The 19,868-nt window shown below is 40.4% G+C and overlaps 1 protein-coding gene across 2 annotated transcripts in view; it reads left to right on the forward strand.

Annotated features, from left to right (window-relative positions):
- Positions 1 to 17,284, forward strand: part of LAS1L (LAS1 like ribosome biogenesis factor) — a 38,213-nt gene extending 20,929 nt beyond the window's left edge. Inside the window, exons 12-13 of one of the 2 annotated variants that reach the window (XM_069811672.1) lie at positions 1,863 to 2,004; positions 13,832 to 15,240. In XM_069811672.1, the coding sequence (XP_069667773.1) occupies positions 1,863 to 2,004; positions 13,832 to 13,889 (200 nt within the window). In that variant the 3' untranslated portion in view covers positions 13,890 to 15,240. Of the gene's footprint in view, positions 1 to 1,862; positions 2,005 to 13,831; positions 15,241 to 16,871 lie in introns of those variants that run through there. The other variant, XM_069811670.1, reaches the window with a different exon arrangement.
- The last annotated feature ends 2,584 nt before the right edge of the window (positions 17,285 to 19,868 follow it).

Genomic DNA, 19,868 nt, shown 5'->3' on the forward strand with positions numbered 1-19,868 from the left:
GTTGGTGGAGAGGAGCTGGAGGTAGAGTGATATTTAAAGGAAGAAAAGCAGGCATTAGAAGACAATGAACTCTTGTACCCCACTCAGGGAAATTTTCCCAAGTTAAAAAAAAAAAATCTGCCTAAGCAGGTTGGCAGATGTGAACAGCTTGTTAGAGCTGGACCTTTTGAGAACAGAAGCAAAATTGTCCTCTGCTTCAGTGACTTTGGTTCAGATCAAGCAAAGCTTTCACTGAAGGAACATGCATTGTGTCCTGAACAACCTGATTTTGGTGAAAATTCTGTTTACGTAGTCGTTTATGGGTAAACTTAATCTCTGTTTGAATAACGTCTGTGTAGTTACCATCCTTAAACAATTTGAACTATAGCCAGTAGGTATGTACAAACCCATGACTACATGTGGTGTATCAACTATTTACTAGGTTGTTCCCCAGAGAGAGGGCTTAGCCTGTTAAATATATATAACAGTAATTTGCCTTACAGCTGCGTTGGATGTTACCAAATGCTATTTCTGCCCCCTTTTTAATTGTAAAATTACAACAGTTAGAAAGGTCTATCCTATGTTAAGGTTTTTTGGTTTTGTTCTATTAAATGCCCAAGAATGGTATAAAAGTTAAAACAAATAAATCTGCTGGTTCTTTAGGGCAGTGCCTGGGTTTTTGAGCAGATACCAGGTACACAAAACAAATCAGTTTCAGGCAAAGAGAAGGAAATGGCCAAGTTATATGTGATTAGCAGGGGTCTCAAATCATGTGTGTAATTATTGCTGGCTCTCTGGAGTGGAGTGCCTTATCTTCTGAAGGCTTCTGTCTGCTGATCTTCGCTGAGCTGCTAGTAAGCATTCCAGAAATAAGTGTTCTGGTATCAAGAAAGCACGTAGGCTTAAGAAATCTTACTGTCAAAACAATGACACATAGCAATTTGTATCTTTCATTTAGTTAGATGTGAAATAAGAATGAAATTTAAAGGGGGATTTCCCTATTGGGAGCTGCCTTTGAAATTTTGGCATCACAATATAAAGGAATGGACACACTGACGTTATCAGTTGTGATGGTTTCCCATTGTGCAGTTTCTGGTCCCCATTGGAAGCCATATTTAACAAATGTGAAGTCACGGGGAGGAAACAGCAATAGGTGCTTGTAAAAACAAATAGCAGAATTTCCAAGACATTGTCATATTCTTTTTCTTTGCCATCTCATCCCAGCCCACCTGTCTGTCCAGAATTGCCTTATTGGTTAATTAGGCTTCCCTAGCCTTACACTACTCTACTTTTGTGGTTTCAGTTCTTCTTTAGTCACTACTGCTGTGCAGCTGCTAATCTCAATGAGTCGTTAAGAAGCTGATGCTTAGTCTCACTGGAGGAATGAGCTACTGGATGCAAAAGTGCTGGTTTTTATCTTCATATGTGTACAAATGACTCTTTCCATTTACAGAAGTATGCAGAGTAATTTTTTAAAATTAACGTATGTAAGTCAATGTGTATGTTTCAAATGAAAGTATGCTTAAAAGAGGAAGGTAGATATGAAGGCTTGCTCTAGAATACCGTGGGGTTTCTTTTAATGGACACTGTCTCAGTGGTTTGGATGAGCTGCACTGTGTAGACTGTGTGATGTTATGTGATTCCAGATGTGTCCCTGATGTCTCACATGCTACACTGACTTTCTTTGGAAGAGATAGTAAGGTTAGAAATAAAATTAGTTAGAACTGTAGTTCAGACTGTTTTTTGCTGAGTACCTGAGCTTGTTCATTTTTGCTGAATGGCTGAGTTGCGTGAGACAGTATTTGTGGACTTGCGGGGATCTTGTTTTTTGAAAATCTCTCTGGGGAGCTCAGACTTCTTGTTTATGTACTGTTTTTACCCAGATGAAGTACGATGGAAAGACTTTCCTCTTGGGAAACTCCCAGGTCAGACAGATGACCCTGATGGTCTCATGCTGGATAATTACTCCATGATGTCCCTGCTTGATCAGCCAGTGAGAGATGAGTGGAAGTCTCCCAATACAAAGTGAGTAATGGTGCAGGCAGGACTTTGCCCCTGAACCATGAAATGCATTTGTCTCTCTGTGCCTTGTACTAAATGGTGTGACTGTTTGACTAAATAGTTTGACCCAAATATCTACTACTATCTGTAATACCTACTAACTGCGCTTCTCGTGGAGTTTTCAAGTAATGTGTGTGTTTGAAAGGACCTTTGCAGTGCTGGTGTAATAGTGTAACAGTCCGCTCTTCAGACTCTGCTGACAACTTTCAGTGTTGTCTGATGCTGTTAGTAAGATACAGTCTTCTGCAGAGTTACTAGTCTGGAAGTGCAGAATTTTTAAAACAGGCTACTGAGAGCTGATGCAGAATCTGTCTGGTGATACGCTGGGATTAATAACTTTAATGGGAAGAACTGTGGCCTTGCAAGAAGGCCACAAAGTGTTCAAGACTAGAAGCCTCAGAACTCACTTAGCCTCCCCCAGTGTCAGTTTACCCAGACTAGCTAGTCTTGTATAGGAAGGAGGAGTCATTCTAAAGTGCACAGTGGTTTGCTGAAGCACTTTGAGGTGCATTAGTGGAAAAGCCTGAGGATGAGGAGAGAAGGTAGCCACAGGAAGTCGTTGACTGCAGATTACTTTTCTAACACCTGAGGAAGGAATTGGCTTTACATAACTGGGGTGGCGAATATGCTGAGAGTTTCACATCAGTGAATGCAAACGTGTCTCTTTTCTGAATGCTTGAAATGGAGACTATAGTACGGTTCCTGAGTAAAGTCTATGTCACTGCAGTCCCAGTTATTCATCCTATGGTTAACCCAGCATGAGACAAACTCTCTTCTCCTCACCCTCCCCCATGGCAAGAGGAGACTCTTCCTGCTTGTTTGTACTGCATTAGTCTGACAGTATGCTTGCATTGTTGATGGACACCGTCAGAAAGAAGTTACTGCTACCTGTATTTCTGTGACAGCTCACCAGTATCATAGGAAGTTACTTCATGAAGCCCTAACAGTCATCCTTTGAAGCTGAAAGAATATTCTCAATGCTTACCTCTCTGCATTTGTCTCCTTCATCTTTCCCTGTCATCAAGTCTGAGAGCTGCTATTTGTAATTGCTGTTGTTCTCATTCCCTTCTGGGAATGTACTTTTGTTTTGCACTCCTTTGGTCTTTTGCAGTATCTGAAAGTTAAATGCAGTGGCAAAATTGGCAATCAAAAATGTTATTTCCATGGTATCCTTTGAGGAAGCCAATTTATAATCTTACCATCTTCACTCCTCCTGCTCTTTCTAAAAGAAACCACTGTAAGGATTATGAGATACTGCTGTTTAGCAGTTTGGAAGTTATTAGCACAGCCTCAGCAGGCTTGAAAACTTAGTTTCTATTAACTGGGGCTCTGATCCTCAGCCACAGTATGTTGCATTGCTGTGTGACCTTTTCAGAGCTGCAGCTAGTAATTTAAGCTGCAGATCTGACCTCAGTAAAGAAACACAGGTTGTCATGGAAATAATGGTAGCATTCTACAAAGCTTTAGTTAGATCACCTCTGTTACTAAATGAAGCTTATCCAGTTAAACCATCTCACTGAAGACATTTTAATAGGGTCATTATTTCACCCTTTGAAGTTGAAGGAACTTGAACACTGTGAGCTGTCAAATCAATTTCATCACATACACAATAGGAGATGGGCTTATATGTATCTTAATCCAAGGAATACTTCAGAATATAAATGAATGGCAGTTACGTTATTAAATGCTTGATAGGATAACTTTCTAATCAGTGATTCTTTCCCTGTAGTTGATGGGCCCAATCTGGTAGCTTCCAGAAAATGTAACAGTGACAGTCATGCAGCCTGGGGTGTTGCACTGGGAAGAGCTCTTGCATATATTTTCACATATTCAGAGTTGTCTTCAGGTTAGCTTCCAGTTCAAACCTTCCAAAGAGCAAGGTTTCCATTCTTCTCTACCCTCTTGGTCATCCTCCCAGGGACTAGTCTGCTCTTTTGTCAGTTCAGGCCTGCTGAGAGAGTATCGTTTCTGCTTGATTCATCCAATTGAAATGTAAAATTAGCATCTTGGAGATTGCTGGGTAATCAAAAAGAAAATCTCCTTTCCTACTGCTCCTCTTTCTAACGGTCCAAATACTTAATGAAGTCATTGGTTCCAACATTTCTACTAGAGGCAGGACCAAACCTGCCTCTCTTTATATCAAGAGGTTAAATAAGTTATCTTTTTGAGTCTTCCTGAATGATGTTAATCACTGACAAGACCTATGCTTTGAGCGCTGCACGAATGTCTTCTCAGACTATGAAGAGAGCAGGTAACCATTTGTCTTCTGATAGTTTATCATTCCCAAAAGAAGAGTAAATCTATACTAGATGCAGAAAACCCCTTTTGATTCAGTAGAAGAGCCCTTTGGTGTCAGCCAGCCATGGATCATGTTTCTTGCAACATGTTCCATGTTGGGAATAAGGCAAATTCCTGGGATTTGCATATCTGCTTCTAGTCTGCAGAGCCCCAGCACTCTCACTGTAGTCACAAATGATAGAATACTTGATCTCAGAGACTTCATACATAAAGCTGTTTGACTTGATATTTAGGTGGGTGAGATCACTGATAAGAATAAGAATTCTGCAGCAGAATTCTAATTAGCTGCAGTAACCAGTACCATTTGGCATCTAGCCAGCAGGCTCTGACGAGATGGATAGGGGTTTCTTAATCTGATCCTCATTGGCTCGCTTGATTTTTCTACACACGGTAGCTGTAGTCATCATTATGAAGGCTGTAATGAAGCGTACGTGGAGTAGTGTGATTCACTGTTCTGGCTTGTTTGTAAGCTGCTACTTGAAACCAGCTTTAGCATGTGCCCTTTCTGACTTGTGTGTTGTAGGCTTCAGGTGTTCTATAATCCCAGTATATTTCTTGGAGTGTTTTTTAGAGTAACAGGAATTAAAAATCACCTAGTGATTCCAGGTTCTGCTCTACAAGCAAAGGAATTCCTCTAGATACAAACTTTATATCATACCATTGATGTGGATGTTAAAGGAGATAGAACTTGGCCATATGAAAGTCTGCTGTCTGAAAATCCACAGCACGTATTACTCAAGTTTTTTAATAAAAATTTGCTAAAATTACTAATAAATGTTTTTTTGCCATTTTGCTTTGGACATCAACAAGATCTTTGCTAGTGTCAGCAGGAGTTAAAGTGAGTGCTAGTATTGAAGTGTGATTAGTTACAGCTTTACTCTTGAGTGTGGAAACATCTCTGTTAAATAAAATTTAGAATAGAATTAAGAACAGAAAATTTTGGTGGAATTACCATGAAATATAAGTCATCTCATGTGCATCTCTGCTCCATTCCAAATAACGTGATATCATAGAATAACCCAGGCTGGAAAGGACCTCAAAAGATCATCTGGTCCAGCCTTCTGTGGGAAAGGGAGCCAAGATGAGATTATACAAACTCCATCCTTGCCAAATTCCTCTTATCTAATAGGCTACACTTGATAGCAGGAGGGGCAGTGCAGAAGACCCCCCGAAGAGGAAAAAAGCCACCAGGCTTTTCTATTTCTGGATTCCTGAGAAATGTGAGTATTTTTGGAGAGAAAACAGCAAGCAGAAGCTATTGCTATGGTGCTGCCGGAATTTTGCAGCTGATATGCTTACCAATATTTTATCCTTGCCACTTTTATTCCACACATTATATCGTAACAGGAGTGATTTAGGATCTTTGGTAATCTGCGTCCGTTTCTTTTACCTCTAATCCTCTAGTTGCAGGCGGTTAGAGTGATGATCTGGTGGTTCTTTTGTTGGTCTCCCAGCCCCAGTTGCTTTGCCTCCTTTTCCCTTCCCTTACCAGTGGTCATTCTGCTGCAGCTTCCACCATCTGTGGTCATGAGAGTGAGCAGGTAGTTGTTTGTTTTGTTGAATACAAGTGCCAACAGTGGCAATATGCTCCTATACTCTCACAGGGAAGGTGAAGAATTGAGATTTATCACCATGACAGCATTCTCCTATACCCCAAATTCCTCAGAAGTCTGTGACATCAGTATACTGCTAGCTGCTCCTGCAGCTAGCAAAATACCTTGCAGTTTCTACTGCTTGGTCATCAGCAAGGTAGTTAACTGTGTTCTCATTGCTTTTACTTTGGTTTTGTCTGCTTTCATTTAATCCCCACTAAATCCTTCTTCCTACTACTGTTAGAAGTTTTGCTTGCTAGCCCTTCATAAGAAAGGCTCAGCTGTGGATGCTGGCAGCTGACCTGGAGATGTTTTCCACATAGTATTTCCAATGTAATTTGGCTATGTTCCAACAAGAAAAAGTCCTCTGTGTTTAGTGTTCCATCACAGTTCCTAACAACTAGAAAGCAGAACCATGAAGCAAGCAACCACTGGGTGCACCTGGTCCTGCTGCACCTTCAGTGTTATGTTCCTTTCTCCTTAGCAAACTTGACACTTGAAGCTGCTTTTGTGATGCTTAGTTGTTGCAGTGAATCGTGTGAAGCAGTTCAAGTCTTGGCAGTTTTACAGCGCTGGCAAGCAGTAGTTGAGTGTTATGATTAAGTGTTGACTTGGTAAAGCTTCCAGTCTGTCCCTGACTTAACATCACCTCTTGTGACATCAGAATAAATGTGATCTAATTCTTTGGATTTGGAGGGCATATAAGGGTGGTAGTAAAGAGTTTTGGGAGGTAAAACTTGTTAGGATTTTTGCAGATCCATTAAATGTCCAAAGTGGGTAAGATTTCTAGTTTTCCAAAACTTGCTTTCCTTATCATGCTTCAAGAGCAAAGCATCACAGTGTCATTAATGTGGAAGCTGGAACTGTGGTTCTGGGAGTTAGGATGTCTGTGAAGGTGCTTTGAGATTCTTGCTTGAGTAGTCTGCAAAGACACATCTTTAAAGGATCTTAAGGAAAAACCCCGAACACAAAACAAACACCCACATGTCAACAAGTGCATCTAAACATGAGGCTGAGCATTTGGCTCAACAAGTTTCTGATCCACAAACTGCTGGCAGGTGTGAGGGTAATTGGAAACACTGTTCTTCTGTGCTTGTGTGCTTACTTATGCATCTGCTTTTGAATGTAGTTGGAGGCAGGGAACTCAGACCTTTGATCTGAGCTAATGCAAACACTTTTGCATACTGGAACTGATGTGCAGCTAAATCTGGACCCTAACAGCATGATGCACCCTCTGGAAGATCTTCTAGGATACGTTCATCCTCCCTTCTCCCTGAATGTTAATAGTATAGGAGATACGTGTGGCTGTTTTTTTAAAAGGCCTCTTTTTCATAACAAACTTTTCAGGGGTATTTTTCTCCCCTCCATGCTGTAAAAAGCATTGGAAGGTCAGATTTATACTTGGTCATAAACAACCTGCAACATGCAGGTTTAAAAAAAATGCATAGCTATAGAGTCACTCTAGTTTTAAAACAAAATGAGAAAAATATTTATATTGCTAATTAGATACTGAAATTGATTCTCATAGTTACAAATTAACCATTTTCTTTATTTGTAAGCTGTTCTTTGCAATGCACTGTTCAATGGTTTTCCACAAGTGAGTCATTACTTATCCATACTTTAGGTAATGTTCTCTAGGTTTTACTTTCTAGGACTTGCTTATGATTCCATGGCTTGCAAAAAAAAATTAGAAATAAGTGGTCCATGCTTCTGGGTATATGAAAAGAAGCAGCAAGACATAGATATGGCTATGGGGAAATGCTAGGTCAACCTGTCTGTACACGGAAGAGCAAATATGTTACTATAGGATAGAAAAAACTGTCTGTCAGCCAGTTGAAGATTGCCAAGAGGTTCTTGGGCTCAAGGCTTAGCTGAAGTATATTTCAGGAAGGAATTTCTGCTCTGTACCATGCTTGTGTAACTGTAATGGGAAATTTTGCTAAAGATACTTAGCAGAGGCAAGAACCTTGGAATAATGTGGGTCATCTTTAGGAATCAGCGCCATCGTACTTGCGTACACACTTGGCTGTGGCCCCTACCTTGACTTGGAGAATAAGCTGCTGGTAACCAGGACAAAAATGTTTGCCAAGGCACACAGCTCCTCTGTTCCTGGAAGAGACAAACCTAATTTGCATTATAAATTCTTGCTCACATGTGCCAAAACAATCCTCTTGGTATCTGCAAGTGGACAGCTGGAAGGATATGTTTTTTCCAGGTTTTTTGATGCTTTTCTTGTAGATAATGCTTAGTTATTTGGTGCTCGCAAGGATATGAAAAAACGTGTGGTGACATTATGGAATTCATGACAGCGTAGTTGGTGTAGATTGATTGTTCCTACTTTTATGGTTAGGAGGAAGCTGCTGTTTCATTTTATAGTTCAAAGTAGTAGATTGCCCTGGAGAGAATTAGACCTTTTCTGCAATGCCTGTCCTGGGGGCAAGGGTGTAATTTCTATGGTGGCACTTTGCAGAGAGGCTTATACTGATGTTGCCATGGAACTAGCCATCAGTGAAACCAATTACACAAGATGGTTTAGCAACCTTGTTTTAAAAAAGGGAGGGGAAGCCTGAGCCATCAGTAAATATCTTGCAGTTAAGGTTGAGGGTATCATTGACTTTTTACCTATGGTATTCTGTTCTCTTCGTATACCATGGAAATAAAAGAGGGAAAGTGATGTACACGATGTAGCTGACTTCCTGAAGAGATCGCTAAGAGCTGATTTATGCTGCAGTGCAGTGCCTCATGATTATGTTACAGAAGCAGAATGAGTCCCCGCTAACTGCTGCATTGCAGACCTGCACAGTCTGTTGCCTGTTCTGTGTAGCATAGAATTACTTGTACTTCTTGAACTCTTACTGCAGAGAAAACCAAAGCAATTTACAAAGCAGGTGCATAAAGAATCATCTTGCTAACTGCAAAGTTCAGCTGCTTCTTGAGTGGAATGTGGTGGCAGCTAAGACAAGCATAGCAGAAGTATGCTGGAAAAGTAGTACCTTGAAAACTTAAAATAGCAAAGGTCACACTTACCAATTTCTTCTCACTGTAGGCTGCTTTATTCATATTGTCTTGAAAATAGTCTTCTGCATAGATTGCTGCATGCCTTTTCTTCATATTTTAGTATGAAACAATTTCAGCATATAGTCAATGGTGAAATCGCCATAGAGGTATATAATTAATTGCTTCTAGGAATTTGTAAATTGTCTTGAAACTTGCTTTAATCAGAATTTGCTGTTGTCATCTTTGAAGAGACCTCATTTTAAATAATGTCAGTGACAAGATTTATAATTGCTCTTACATGATTCTCGTGTAAGTTACAAGACCTTGTTGTCCAGCAGGTGCCTCAAAAGAACCTGAGGCTTTGCTTCAAGTCATACTACTCTTCCTGTTCATACCTCTTCGCCTTCTACGCTGCGTGTGTTAGTGGCACAAAGGTACTGAAGTGCCTTAAGGCACCAGTGGTGTCATGACTATACAAGACTGTACCAGTTTAAAGAGTTTTTCTTGCCTAAAAGACAGGAAAAAGATGAGTCAAAACCCACTGGCAAATCCAGAAGGTGGATCAATTTTAATTTATTGTTGTTAACTGCTTTTGATATTGGAGAAGAAGCAAACCTGTGGGAAGGGGGCATGGTTTGATGGCTGGAGGCATGTTTCCTCATACTGTATTTATGCATGAACAGGAGCAGGGAGAGATGACGACAAACCATTTCTCATGACAAACCTCTGTTCTCTTATTGCCAGAGATGTGGGGATGGAGAGTGGGCTGGAGTAGTTACAACAGAATCTGAAAGACCTAGAACCTGTGCTCATTTCAAGAAAAGTATGGTTGCACCAGTAGAGCAGGAAGCTGGCTCTAGCCTGCTTTTGAATGCTGGAAATAAAGAGGCACCCTTTGCCGGAGTAGAGAAACTCATTGATGCTGTGAAGAATTAGCATGGCAGTCTAGGTGATTTTTATACTAGAAAAATAGGATTGAGTTGGTGAGTAAAAAGGTTCATTCCTCTTTACCACTTCTGCTGGTGTGTATCCTACCTCAGCTCTATCTACCGTGGGTTGTCTTGGGTCAAGTGAGGTTTTGTTTTCGACATTAAGCTCGGTCCCTGTCGTGGTTTAACCCGAGTCAGCAACTAAGCACCACGCAGCCGCTCGCTCACTCCCCCCCCATCCAGTGGGATGGGGGAGAAAATCGGGAAAAAGAAGTAAAACTCCTGGGTTGAGATAAGAACGGTTTAATAGAACAGAAAAGAAGAAACTAATAATATTAATGATAACACTAATAAACTGACAACAGTAGTAATAAAAGGATTGGAATGTACAAACGATGCGCAGGGCAATTGCTCACCACCCGCCGACTGACACCCAGCCAGTCCCTGAGCGGCGATTCCCCGCCCCCACTTCCCAGTTCCTATATTAGATGGGACATCCCATGGTATGGAATACACCATTAGCCAGTTTGGGTCAGGTGCCCTGGTTGTGTCCTGTGCCAACTTCTTGCGCCCTGGCTGGGCATGAGAAGCTGAAAAATCCTTGACTATAGTCTAAACACTACTGAGCAACAACTGAAAACAGCAGTGTTATCAACATTCTTTGCATACTGAACTCAAAACATAGCACTGTACCAGCTACTAGGAAGACAGTTAACTCTATCCCAGCTGAAACCAGGACAATCCCTAAACTAGCAAACAAACTGAGATTAGGCTCAAAACATTCTCTGACATCCACATTCATTTGAGCCCACAGCAATGTTTTGCCTACACTGTTCTGTACTGTTACAGATTTAATATGGTCTTTTCAAGTGAGTAGTGTTGTGATGCACTGTAAAAGCTGAGTTGTGCTACCAGAACAGAGCTGTTGGGCCCTTCCTTGAATGGAAGCAATTAGTGTGAAGCTGGTTTTTTTTTTTTTTTTCTTTGGGGAAGGCTTTGCCCTTTCCTGAGAGGAGAGAGAGGTTCCTGGGTTTATTAGGAAATGACGGAAGGAGAGACCTGGAATCCAAGAAATAGCAAGGGAATATGGCGGCAGCTTCAAGGTAAAGTGGAAGATAGAATTCTAGAAATTACTTGTCTGTTGCAAAGGGGATTAGGCTGACCAGTTTATCTGTTCTTCCTTAGTCCGGTGTATTTTATGACTGTGTTTGCAGTTGAATTTGGTTATCTGCACACATTCCAATGGCGTGGCATACTTTGCTTGCTTCTTATGGTAGATACTTTCTGATACCCAACTGCCTGATATCGTTTGCCTTGTGGTTTCCCAGTACTATCGAGAACTATTTTGTTGAAACGGAAGAAGGGGCATTTAGCTGAAGACACCTAATGAATGCATTTCAGTTAGAAACAGTATCCTAAATGTTGCTGCATGTGATTCCTGTATTCCCCCCCCCGCCGCCGCCTTCCCTTAAAACCAGGCAATTGAGTGATGCAAATCAGTGTGAATAAATGCACTGTGATGCAGCATTGGACACAATTTATCCTGCTTATTGGCATGGAATGGCTCTCGCTTACCTTAAACTATTCAAGATCACTACTAATGGTAGTCACAGAGGACAACTTCACAGAAACCTTTCTGTGGAAGGAAAGAACAACCTCAATTTGTTTATTTAAAGATTTTTTTTAAAAAACAGTAAAAATAATGTAATGGCATCAGGAGTATGCAGCGACCTGATGTAGCATACTGGGTTTGTCTTCCAGAAATTCAGTCTCAGTGCAGTTGTAGAAAGGCCTGGGACAAATTTCAATTACAGAAAGCAGAGTTGTCAAAGAGCAGGAAAAAGCACACAAAGGTGACATTTCTTATCCTTTAGAAAAAGGGCATGCTAGGCATAGCTGCTGGCAAATTGTTTGGGTCACTCTGAATTTTAAAGGTAGTTAATACAAGAATAAATTGCCCAGAAAGATTGTGAAGTCTTCATCCTTGGAGACATTCAAAACCCAGCTGGACGTGGGCCTGGCCAGCCTGTTCCAGATGACCTGAGCAGGGGGATTGGACTAGACAATCTTCAGAGGTTTCTTCCAACCTCAGTGATTTTATGAAAATATCTCTGCTCGTTTCTCTTCCCACTTCCTCAATGAAAACTGATAATAGCAATAAACGGCTGAAGTAGTTTTAGTAGTAACCTAAAAACTAATTGAAAAGAAGCCTCCACATGTAACCACTTTTGTCCAAAACAAAAACTAATTTGAGGTGTTTATAGGAACAGTAAGACTATCCAGTGGAATCTAGTTAGTACTTGTTTTTCAGGAGTAGTATATCTGAGGACATATAAGTTAACCACAAAGAGCCTGCGACTGGGAAAAAGCAACTTTGTAGTACAAGTATTTTATTGTTTCTGTTTGGTTTTGTGGTGTCTTCTGAAGCACCTAGTTCTGGCTACTTAGAGAGCAAATGTGGGAGTGTTTATGTTGTGGATTTGATTTTTTTTTTGTGCAGCTTCTGTTCACCTAACAGTATTTGGAGTCTTATACCCTGAAAAAGAAACAGATATGTCTTTTCGCGCGTCTCCCCCCCCCCCCCCCCCCCCCCCCCATTTTTGAAAGGATGATCATTTCTTTACTGGCTTCAGAATTGAAGATCTTTTGATCTGTGATTGACTGCAGGGGGGAGTCTTTAAATAGATTTTATTTTCATTAAATTGTGGAGTTCTCATAGGTTAGCAAGTATTATGCTGTCCTTTCGCCTCTGTGACTGAGAGTTCTTTCTAGGCCTGCCAGTAAACCATTTCAGCATGCAGGTCACAAGCAGCAAATAATATGTCAAAGAAAAGTTTGTCTCTCATGTTGGCAGATCAAATTCTGCAATGGTCTAGATCAAGCTAATTGACCGGTTTAATGTTTCCTTCCTTTATCAGTAGCACAAGGTTCATTTGGAGGAAGATGCCTGGACTGCATTTAGTCATGGTAAGGACTGACTGTATACTGATTGCAGACTAAAAAGTTGCAAGCCAGACACATAGATTTCAGTGCTTCATTGTGCAGACTCTGAAAAAAGCCAGCAGGTGTTGCTTTTCCCTCTGCACCCAATAATTGTTTTCCATATGGGCTAAGATGCAGAGATACAGAGAGGAGTGACTGCAACAGCTTCGTCTATATTCAGCCAGGGAGGTGGTTTTCTTTTTCTCCTCATGTGCTGCTTCCAGTTGGCTATTTTTTGAACAGTGTAATGTGTCATGCAGCTTGTATTACTAGAAAATACCCATGTAGAAAATGAAAAAGCACATACCAGGCCAAAAGTAACACATGTTTCTGCATCTCTTTTGTGTGGGTGAGAGGGGCAGACAGTTTCTGCCACTCAGATCACAGCCTGGCAGGAGGCCAAGTAAAAAACCTTAGAAAGAAACATGAGGAAAACCTGTTGTTAACAGAAATAAAAAGGAGCGGAACCTGATTTACTCCTGTAGCTGTGCCTGGAAACAATCCACATTTCATCAGGAGTGTTACAACAGCAGCTTGTTCGTTCTTCTTATTTCCCTTGCATGGCAGCTTCTCTGTTTGCCAAAGGCCATGTGGCATCAGGAAGGTTGTCTGACTTGCCCAGAGGCAGAGGGGAGCAGATCTTCTTGCCTACTTCTCATGTATTCTTCTATGTAGAAACTTTTGTCCACAGTCTTGCAGCTACATGGGTTTTCTGCTTCCCCTTCAAAAGGGGTTTGTGTGGGCTATTCCAGAAGGGGTGTTTGCTGTTTGCTGCTTCTTTGATACTGCCCTCCAACTTCTCTATCTGCAGAGAGCTGTTCTGCCAGGCTGACTGTAGGGATACCACAGTATGGTATGAGAGATTGTGAAAATTTGACACTTTACTTTGAAAATATCCATAAGATGCTTGCAAAAAGCATCTGCAGTATAGGCAATGGGACACGCCCTTTCTAAAAGCTGTGGCTGTCTTTGTCTTTCTCTCTGGCTCCACAGACTTAAAGCAAATGAAGGTAATGAACTGCAGAATGGGTTTCCAGAGCATGGAGTTTGACATTAATTTGGAAAAAGCGCTTTGGACAGGTCATGTTACAGAAGCAGAACCTCTTGCTGCAGCCCTAATTCACCAGGTCCACAGATGAGAATGGAGTGCTTGGTGATCTTATGATGTGTTTAATCTATGTTGTTTAAAATCTGCCAGAATTCTGCCTGCCTTGTTTGAGGTCTGTGCTTCTTACTAAATAGTTCCTATGAATCTGTAGCAAAACTTGATTACATACCAGGAAAAATATGTTTTAGTTGACAACCTCCCTCCCCTTTTAAAGATGAGCTCAATCTTGAGAGACAATCAAGAGCCCATCTCTTTTCCTGTGTTTCACTTCTTTTTCTGCTTTTGTTGTTGTTTCTGGATGTTCAGAAAATTGGAGAATGTGCCTTCCCTATGCTGAAAGCAACAGCCTAGCTATCCACGAAGTTTTCCCCCACAAGGATGCTGGATAAGTAATTTTTTGTTCTTTCTCTGCTCATAGTTTTCTGCCTGCCACTTATCACACAGTTTGTGGAACTTTTGGACATTTGTGGAACGCTCTTGTGGAACCCTTTACACACAGTTTCTGTGGTTTGCCATCAGATCTTCCCAAAGATGAGCATGCTGTTTCCAAAACAGAATAGCCTGGATCTCAGAGAAGCAAAATAGTTCAAAAAAGATGAATCCAGCCAAAACCAGTGAATTTTGAGGCTGTACTCCATTGTCACGTATTTAGCTGTCTTTGCAGATACACTATTGGAAGAAACTAGTGGCAAGCAAGTGGCTGGGGGAAAAAGTAGCACTTATTATGGAAACGGCCCTTTCTCCCTTGAATCCCAAGTGATAAAGTGCTGTTATTCTGCTTGGTGATACTCCAGTTTCTTCCCTCCTGAAAAGTGGTTGATCTGCTATGATGAGCTTGTTCTTGGCAACCTTCTTGCAGTACAGTTAAGACAGAGAATGATGTCAGTGTCTGTCCCCTGAATCCCTGTCCTGGGAATGACAGCAGGTCTGTGAAGTCATGAATGATGAGGAGTATACATCACAAGGGAGGAAAAATTATCCCATTAGCAGGCTGAATTCAGGATAGTTTCCAACAGTCAGAGAAAGACTCTTGCGTCATTACACTGGGTGTGATAGCTGTGATGTTTCTGTGTTGGCTTTGTCTGCAAGGCCTCTGGCAGCGTCTCATCTGAACAGGGAGCGTCTAAGAGGTGTTTTGACCTTAAAGGAGAAATTATCTGTCTCTCAGGAGCTCTGAATAACAGCCTCTGCTATATAGCCGGTTATTCCTGTACTGAACACCTGGAAAAGGCATTGAGTTTTTTGGTGTGTAGCTTGAAGTTGCTGTATAAATAAAACTTTCCAAACATCTCAATCTTGTTTGCAGAAATTATTTTCTGTCTTCAGAGGTTTTTTGTTTTGTTTTAACATGAGACATAAGTTCCTGTGATGCTTGGATACTTTGGAAAAGCTTGGGGTTCCTTCCTCCCTGATCCCAAAAGACTCTGTTCTTTGGTGGGTTTTCTGGTGTATGCTCTGTATCTGTGTTGTCAAAGTTTGTGTTTAGTGTTGCTGTGGCAACCTCTGAAACTTTGAATAGCTGCTGTCATCCTCAGGCAGTCGTTTTGGTTTTTGTAATAAGCATATGTGCTTTTTGTTTATTCCCAGTGTCAATTTTACCTGACAGGAGGGGCAAACTTGGCAAATAATGACCACTTGGAGAGTTTTCTGAGGGTGGAGTTGCTGATGTGCAATTGCTTTAGGGATTGCATCAAGTGGTTGCACAGACATTTCAAAAATGGGATTCATCATGGTCATGGATAATGACTGGATTTTGTTGTCCTAAGGATGAGATGCATAAGCAGGTAGGTGAGAGGGGTGGTTAATATGTGCTGAAGGGTAAAGACAGTGAGTAGGCAGGGAATATATTCTTATCCTGGAGGATGCTAGGTTATAGCTAGGAGTGTATGAGCTTTCCTTGGGCATAAGGAATAGAGAAAGTGAAAAACATGTACAAGACAAACACATTTTCCCTGTTTCTCCTTCACAATGTCAGATACCAGGTTTCAAGTGGATCCTTTAAGGATTTCTTTTATTGATAAAATTTAGCTTTCACCTTCACCATTCTCATAAAATGAATAAAAATGATAAAACAAACCCTTATCTGACCTACTTAACAATATGGTAGTGATATAAGTTCCTTCACATGGTAAAACTTGGGGTAGGGAAGGGTTTACTTACATTCTCAAACTGTTCTTTGAGCCTTGTGTTTGACAGTGCCTTATGTCTAGGAACACTCTGTAAAATAATTTTACTTGTTGCTTTGTATGCTGTGTTAGCGAGCTGTCATGTAAACAGGTCACTGTTTGGGGGACCTCCTGGGACTCAGCCCTAACTGGGTAACTTCTGCTATGAAAAGGGATTTTACACCTGTTTGAGTGAACCACCTTCTAAAATTAGAAATTATTTGGCATGCTGTGTCTATCACCAAACAACAACTTCCTTTAAAGTCTCTGAAAGCACTAGTTTCTGTGACTTCTTTGTAAAGTCATAGAAATGGCTAGTTTCTGTGTGCAGAGTGTATAGGCTTTGTAACATCTGTAGCTTCTGACAGACTGTTCTCATATTGACTACTTGCTGTGTTAGCATTTCACCTGATGAGCTTGTATTCCTAGCTGCAAAGGACAGATGAAGGTTCAGATGAAAATTCTTGTGTGGTTATTTCTGAAGTCATGTCTCCCTCACAATTGTTGGTAACTGGTAACATTTCCTTTGGTTTGTGCTTTGGTACTTCTGGCACCTCAGGACTGCTGCCTCTCTTGAATGTGAACTGATGAAAAACTAAGGACATTGCAGCAGCTAAGTGTCGAGAGCTAAAAATGAGAAATGACATTTTGTTTTCAAAATAAAACTTGTTAAGTTTAAGGTGCTATCAACATTACTTTGGTGATGTGAGCTTCTAAACCAGCTCACTGCTTATGTGCTTTATTTCTCGTCTTCTCACAGCTCTGCAGAATTGAATGTTCCTGTGACAGGAGGATTGTTATGGACCCAGAATGACTTCCATAAAATAAAAAGTGGCCTTCAACTTTTCTAAGACAGCAGAGTGCTCTGCGGCTTTCAATATTGCACAAGATAAGTGGCATGGAACAACTAGTAATGATGATGGGGAAACAGCCACTCCAGGATGTATTTTTTTTCATGAAGATTTACTGATTTTTACCATGTAAAATCAATATTTTATAAAGGTGGTGTGTTTTAAGTTCCATGTGTGGTAACCATTGTCTTGCTTAACCACTAACATTAACTTTTAGCTCTAGTTGATGTTTGCCAAATACAGTTAGAATATTTGGGAATCCCTCAGTGTTCCTTAATTTTTTTCATAGTTAATAAATAGAAATGACTGAAGGCAAACCTTTTTTCTGGACCCTGTTTTTCCTTTTTCAGTCAGGTATTCTGCAGTGTCCTCTGGTCCTCCCCTTGTTAGCCAGGCTATTGAGCCCTGCCTATTTCAGTGACGCTAATATTGTCCTATGTGAGTTTGCATGATTTTGCCAGGATAAGGTTGTGCTACAGTTTTCATCTAGCTAGGATTTCACATGAAGTGTCAGGGATCCAGCCTAGTTACAGCATGGCTGAATGCACCATAGCGCATGAGTATCTTTTAAATTTTTTTTTCTCAGCATTTTTTTCAAGTGATAGTTTTGAGGCCTCTACTATCTCTTTTTAATTAGTTTTCTTCTTGATGTTATTTCTATTTGTTATTTTGCTGAGGTTGATAACTAATGCTGTGGTCTTTGCTGAGACCTAGTGTGATTACTGCAGTAATGGACTTGAGTACCTTGTTGGAAAGTTGTTGAGAAAAAGGACCTCCACTTATTTTTTTGTAAATTCAGTTTTCTTTACCTGTATTAAAGGTTCTTGGAACTTAGAGGCTTCTGCAGTTACCTGTCAGGAGTTCAAGCATATATTCGTTGTGGGACTCCTCAGTAAGAATTTGTTGGAGTGTATCTGCTAGTGGGTAAGACAGAGCTTTCCTCTGAGTCAGTCTGGTTAATTTGCAGTATTTACAAACCAAACAGAAACAGGAACGAGTCAGTGCAGCATTGTGATGGAATCTTTTTAGTTCTTTAGAGCTACTGCTGACATTATGTGCTAATGTTCTGTAGAAAGAGATACAAAAAGGGACATACAACTTTAGCAGTACAGTGGATAGGATTGAATTGCAAGTTTAGAACAGCAACTTCATGGATGCTTTGGGCTGGCTCTCAAGTAAAGGCTTAGCTAAAGGTCCATAATGTAAGTAATATTTCTTTGTTCTAATTTTTTGTCATCCTGTTCTACTGCAGTTGCTCTTTACCAGACAGGCAAAAGTTATTTAAAACATGTTGTACATTTCCTTCTCTAAAAACAAGTAGTGCTAGTGCAAAAGAAAACAAACTTCTCTTTTAGGAGAGATTTTTCCATGTAAGTCCTTCCCCTTTCTAGTATTTTGAGAAATATCTCCTTTTACCCAGCAGTTCCTCAAGCTTATTTAGGCAATTTTTAGTGAAGAGGATTTATTCTTTTATTACTGTATTTGGTAGAATATGAAATTAAATTAAGTATTGTATTTGGTACTTCAGAGGTCTGTCAGTGCAACCAAGCACAACAGTTCAAAAAGGAAGGTGTGATGCTGGTAAATACTGTGCTGCATGTAACCTTTTTCTGCTTTGGTGAAGATTTACTTGGTAAAATAATGTGCTACTGTAGTTTCTTCATCAGCTGTAGTAGTTACTGCCCTGTGCATCCGCCATTACCCCACCTAGTGAATTATGGAATAAAAACCTGGTCCTTGATCTAATTGCAGAGTCAAATAAATAGTTAAATCCAGCGCTGTGGCTGACTCGTAGAAAAGCACAAAACTGCCAGATGCTTTAAAAAAAAGAATACCAAGATTTGAGGAGAAGCCATACTAATGGCATGAAATTTAAACTAAGTGTTACTGGGGGGGTAGGGGGGGAAGCAGGCTTGAAACAAAGGGGGGGGGGAAGAATGGCTGGAGAAAAGAAACAAATGTTTTGGGTTTTAAAAAGTGAAGAAAGGGCTTCTATTAAAAAACAGAAGTGTAAAACCTAGACAATTATGTATCACCTTGTTCAGGATTATGAAACTTTGTGGTTTTTTGATCTGATTAATTCACAGGAACAATTTTGTAGCTACTTTCCCAAGTACCTGCAAAATGACAATGTTACTATGAATAATACAAAATAAATGCATAGATAATCTTAACCTTTAAATCCAGCCAGTTCAAATGACTTGAAGAGCAAGTAAGAAAACAGTTACTGTATTGGGTACTTCTGAGTTATGCAAACATAACAGTTTAAAAAGGAAAGGGCAATACTAGCAAAATACTGTGCTACATGTAATTTTTTTCCCCTTTGGTAAAAGTTTACTTGGTAAAATGTGTTTTCAACATGCTAATTACTTTCTTTGCTAGAAGCACATTCTGAGTGGGGATAGGAAGGGCAATGTGCTGTATTTCTAGATTACCTGATTTTTCCTTTGCATTGGGCAGGCCTTCTTGAGACTGCTTTCTCCCTGTAAATGAATCTCTCCAGACAGATTTTCACTGTCCAAAAAAACCCATCTCTAAAGGGAAGCTATAGAAAGGATTGGAGATAGAAGCTGGGACTATATGGAATAAATATATATGGAATAAATCATGCAGAGAGGAATTGCTGAGGAAGTTAAGGCCTGGGTCCACTGTTTTTGTGGCCTGTGAGCCCTTTTTCCTGGCTTTTTCCACCTTTTGAATTTCTTTCCAATGTAAGTAATTGGACAGAGTAGTGGAACCTTATTAGGATAATTTGTTGCTGGCTATTCAAGTCTTCAGTATGCTGTTCTCTCATTCCCAAAGGCAGATACTCTGACAAGGACTTCAGCACGACCCAGGGGTCACAGTTTTGGGGCAAAAACTGGAACAGTACGAATATCCCATGAAATCTAATTACTACTTGTTTT

The sequence above is a fragment of the Haliaeetus albicilla genome, chromosome 23 (genome assembly GCF_947461875.1).
Source record: "Haliaeetus albicilla chromosome 23, bHalAlb1.1, whole genome shotgun sequence".
Lineage (NCBI taxonomy): Eukaryota > Metazoa > Chordata > Aves > Accipitriformes > Accipitridae > Haliaeetus > Haliaeetus albicilla.